This window comes from Poecilia formosa, unplaced genomic scaffold, assembly GCF_000485575.1.
Source record: "Poecilia formosa unplaced genomic scaffold, Poecilia_formosa-5.1.2 Scaffold497, whole genome shotgun sequence".
Classification (NCBI taxonomy): domain Eukaryota; kingdom Metazoa; phylum Chordata; class Actinopteri; order Cyprinodontiformes; family Poeciliidae; genus Poecilia; species Poecilia formosa.
Window position 1 is genome coordinate 320863 of NW_006800436.1, and position 2466 is coordinate 323328.

At 41.7% G+C, this 2466-nt stretch overlaps 1 protein-coding gene across 28 annotated transcripts in view; it reads right to left on the reverse strand.

Annotated features, from left to right (window-relative positions):
* The window catches only part of nebl (nebulette), a 63378-nt gene that overhangs the window by 24297 nt on the left and 36615 nt on the right, over positions 1-2466 (reverse strand). For 16 of the 28 annotated variants that reach the window (XM_016664579.1, XM_016664589.1, XM_016664578.1 and 13 more), the window contains 4 exons: positions 1833-1943; positions 1607-1717; positions 1216-1323; positions 371-478 (listed from right to left, as the gene is read on the reverse strand). The exons of 6 other annotated variants lie outside the window; for them this stretch is intronic. In XM_016664579.1, the coding sequence (XP_016520065.1) occupies positions 371-478; positions 1216-1323; positions 1607-1717; positions 1833-1943 (438 nt within the window). Of the gene's footprint in view, positions 1-367; positions 479-1215; positions 1324-1584; positions 1718-1832; positions 1944-2466 lie in introns of all 28 variants that reach the window. 6 more of the 28 variants (XM_016664591.1, XM_016664590.1, XM_016664587.1 and 3 more) reach the window with 4 other exon arrangements.

Below are 2466 nucleotides of genomic sequence, written 5' to 3' on the forward strand. Positions count from 1 at the left end.
GAAGAGAGCAGAGAGGAAGAGAGACGGAGAGGAAGAGAGACAGAGAGGAAGAGAGACGGAGAGGAAGAGAGACGGTGAGGAAGAGAGACGGAGAGGAAGAGAGCAGAGAGGAAGAGAGACGGAGAGGAAGAGAGACAGAGAGGAAGAGAGACGGAGAGGAAGAGAGACGGTGAGGAAGAGAGACGGAGAGGAAGAGAGCAGAGAGGAAGAGAGACGGAGAGGAAGAGAGACAGAGAGGAAGAGAGACGGAGAGGAAGAGAGACGGTGAGGAAGAGAGACGGTGAGGAAGAGAGACAGAGAGGAAGAGAGACAGAGAGGAAAAGAGAGAGAGGAAGAGAGCAGCAGCAGGTTTCAGAGAGCCGAGTCACACCTCGCTCTGGACCTCCATCACCTGCCGGCTCAGCTGCGTCTCCGGCGTCTCACAGAGCAGCTGGTACAGAGACGATGAATCCTTCTGACTGCCTTCCTTGTACTTCACCTGCAGCAGCAACAGGGTAACACTGAGCTCATCTAATGAATGTCTAGCATTAAATAAATCATAAAAGCTGTGAGATTCTGTACATTTAAGGAAAAAAAAGACATGTCATGAAAAACTCCAGCTGAACCAATAATCTCTAAGTATTTATTTTAATGTATAAGAAGTAAAGCCTCGTTACACCATGACAGCTGATTATGAGGAGAAATCACTGAACTAATATAAATAAAGTTATTCTGGTGAATAGTTGGAATCTGTTTCTCAGAGCCAGAACAGAAAGTCCAGTATTTACCTGATGCTGCCATCTTTATGTTTATTATAATGATCTGACAGTTTACAGTAAATAACTTTTAAATCTCTCCACAGGGTGTCGGTTTGCTGAGTCTTCATGTTTCCTGAACTCTAAACATTTCTCCTCTAATCCTTCATTTTATGACGTCATGTAGTGAATTCATCCTGAGTACTAGCTGTAGCTTCTTCTGCTGCTTTCTTACACTTTTTAACATATTTCTCTATGTTGGACATGAAAATGAATAAAAATGTCTTCAGCTACAAACATGAACATGAATAAAAAGGAAAAGTTGAAAAGATTAAAGTATCAGTTTGAGGTTGTTGGTGATAAATTTATCTGAACTTTAAAACATGAAGTCATTTCATCATCAGGTTCATCCAGATGATATTATCATATCTTTCTATTTTCACTCTCTGCTGTTTTACCTGCAGACCGGCCAGCTGCTCACCTGGCTCTGCAGGTCAGTCACTTCTTTGGCCCGTTGGGTCTGCAGCGTCTCAGGAAGGCTGGAGAACAAACTGGACTGCAGCTGCTTCAGGTCCGATTTATATTTCACCTGACAGACGAAGAAACGAGCAGCTGGTAGAAACAGCAGGAAACTCAGGCAGCAGCTGATCCATCCAGCAACACCGGCTGCTGTTAGAGTCACAGCTTAAAACTAAGCATCTCGTTATGGAAACTGATAAAAAAATAATAAATTATAACATGACAGCTGAGTCAGCAACAAATTACTGTAAAACCAGAACAAGAAGGTTCTCTCTGGGTACTGCAGCTTCCTCTAAGGCTAAGATAAGAGGGTTAGTTAGCCTCTCTCAGCGTGTGTGTGTGTGTGTGTGTACCTGGCTCTGCATCTCAGAAACCTGCTTGGCATGTTGAGTCTCCAGAGTTTCTGGCATCACAGAGAAGAAGCTGCTGCCGTCCTGCTGCCGGCCAGACGACCTGTACTTGACCTGAAACAGAGATGAACCGTCTGAACCTGCAGCAGCGTCAGCTCTTCATCATCAGCTCTTCATCATCAGCTCTTCTGATTTGTGATGAAGAGGACCCAGAGGTTTCTGCTCTCACCTCGCTCTGCAGCTCAGAAGCAGCTTTAGCCGACTTGATGTCGCTGGTTTCTGGCAGCTGAGAGAAAACGCTCTGAGAGAGAAGCTGCTTCCCCTCGGCTGTGTATCTGTGCTACAGTCAGAGGAACATTATTATTATTATTATTATTATTATTATTATTATTATTATTAAATGCAGGACCAGCTGTCACCCTGAAGATGTTTTCTCTCTTTTCCTCCAAACTTTCTGCCTCATTATTGTTTCTTAGTTTAATTTCCATCTGTAGTTTGAGGAAACTAAACCTTAAAACAACTTCTGGGAAAAAAAATCTTACATTTTAGTCAGAAACAGACAAAATAGTGAAGAAATATTCCATAATTTTATGCAGATAGTTTTTACCAGTTTGGATCAGTAAAAGAAGCAACAGCAAACAGAAATATAAAATCAGAAGATAAATTTGCTGATCCATAAAACCTAAGACAGTTTCCACTGTGTGTATTAAAGCATATTTAGGTTTATTTGGTGTTTGTTTTTCTTTGTTGTTTGTTGAATTTGGATCCTGAACAGATTCAGATTTTTACCACAAATTAAAGGTTGATATGGATTTTAAAAACTTTTTATACTAAATGTTGTCCATCTGGGATCCATGTTGAAC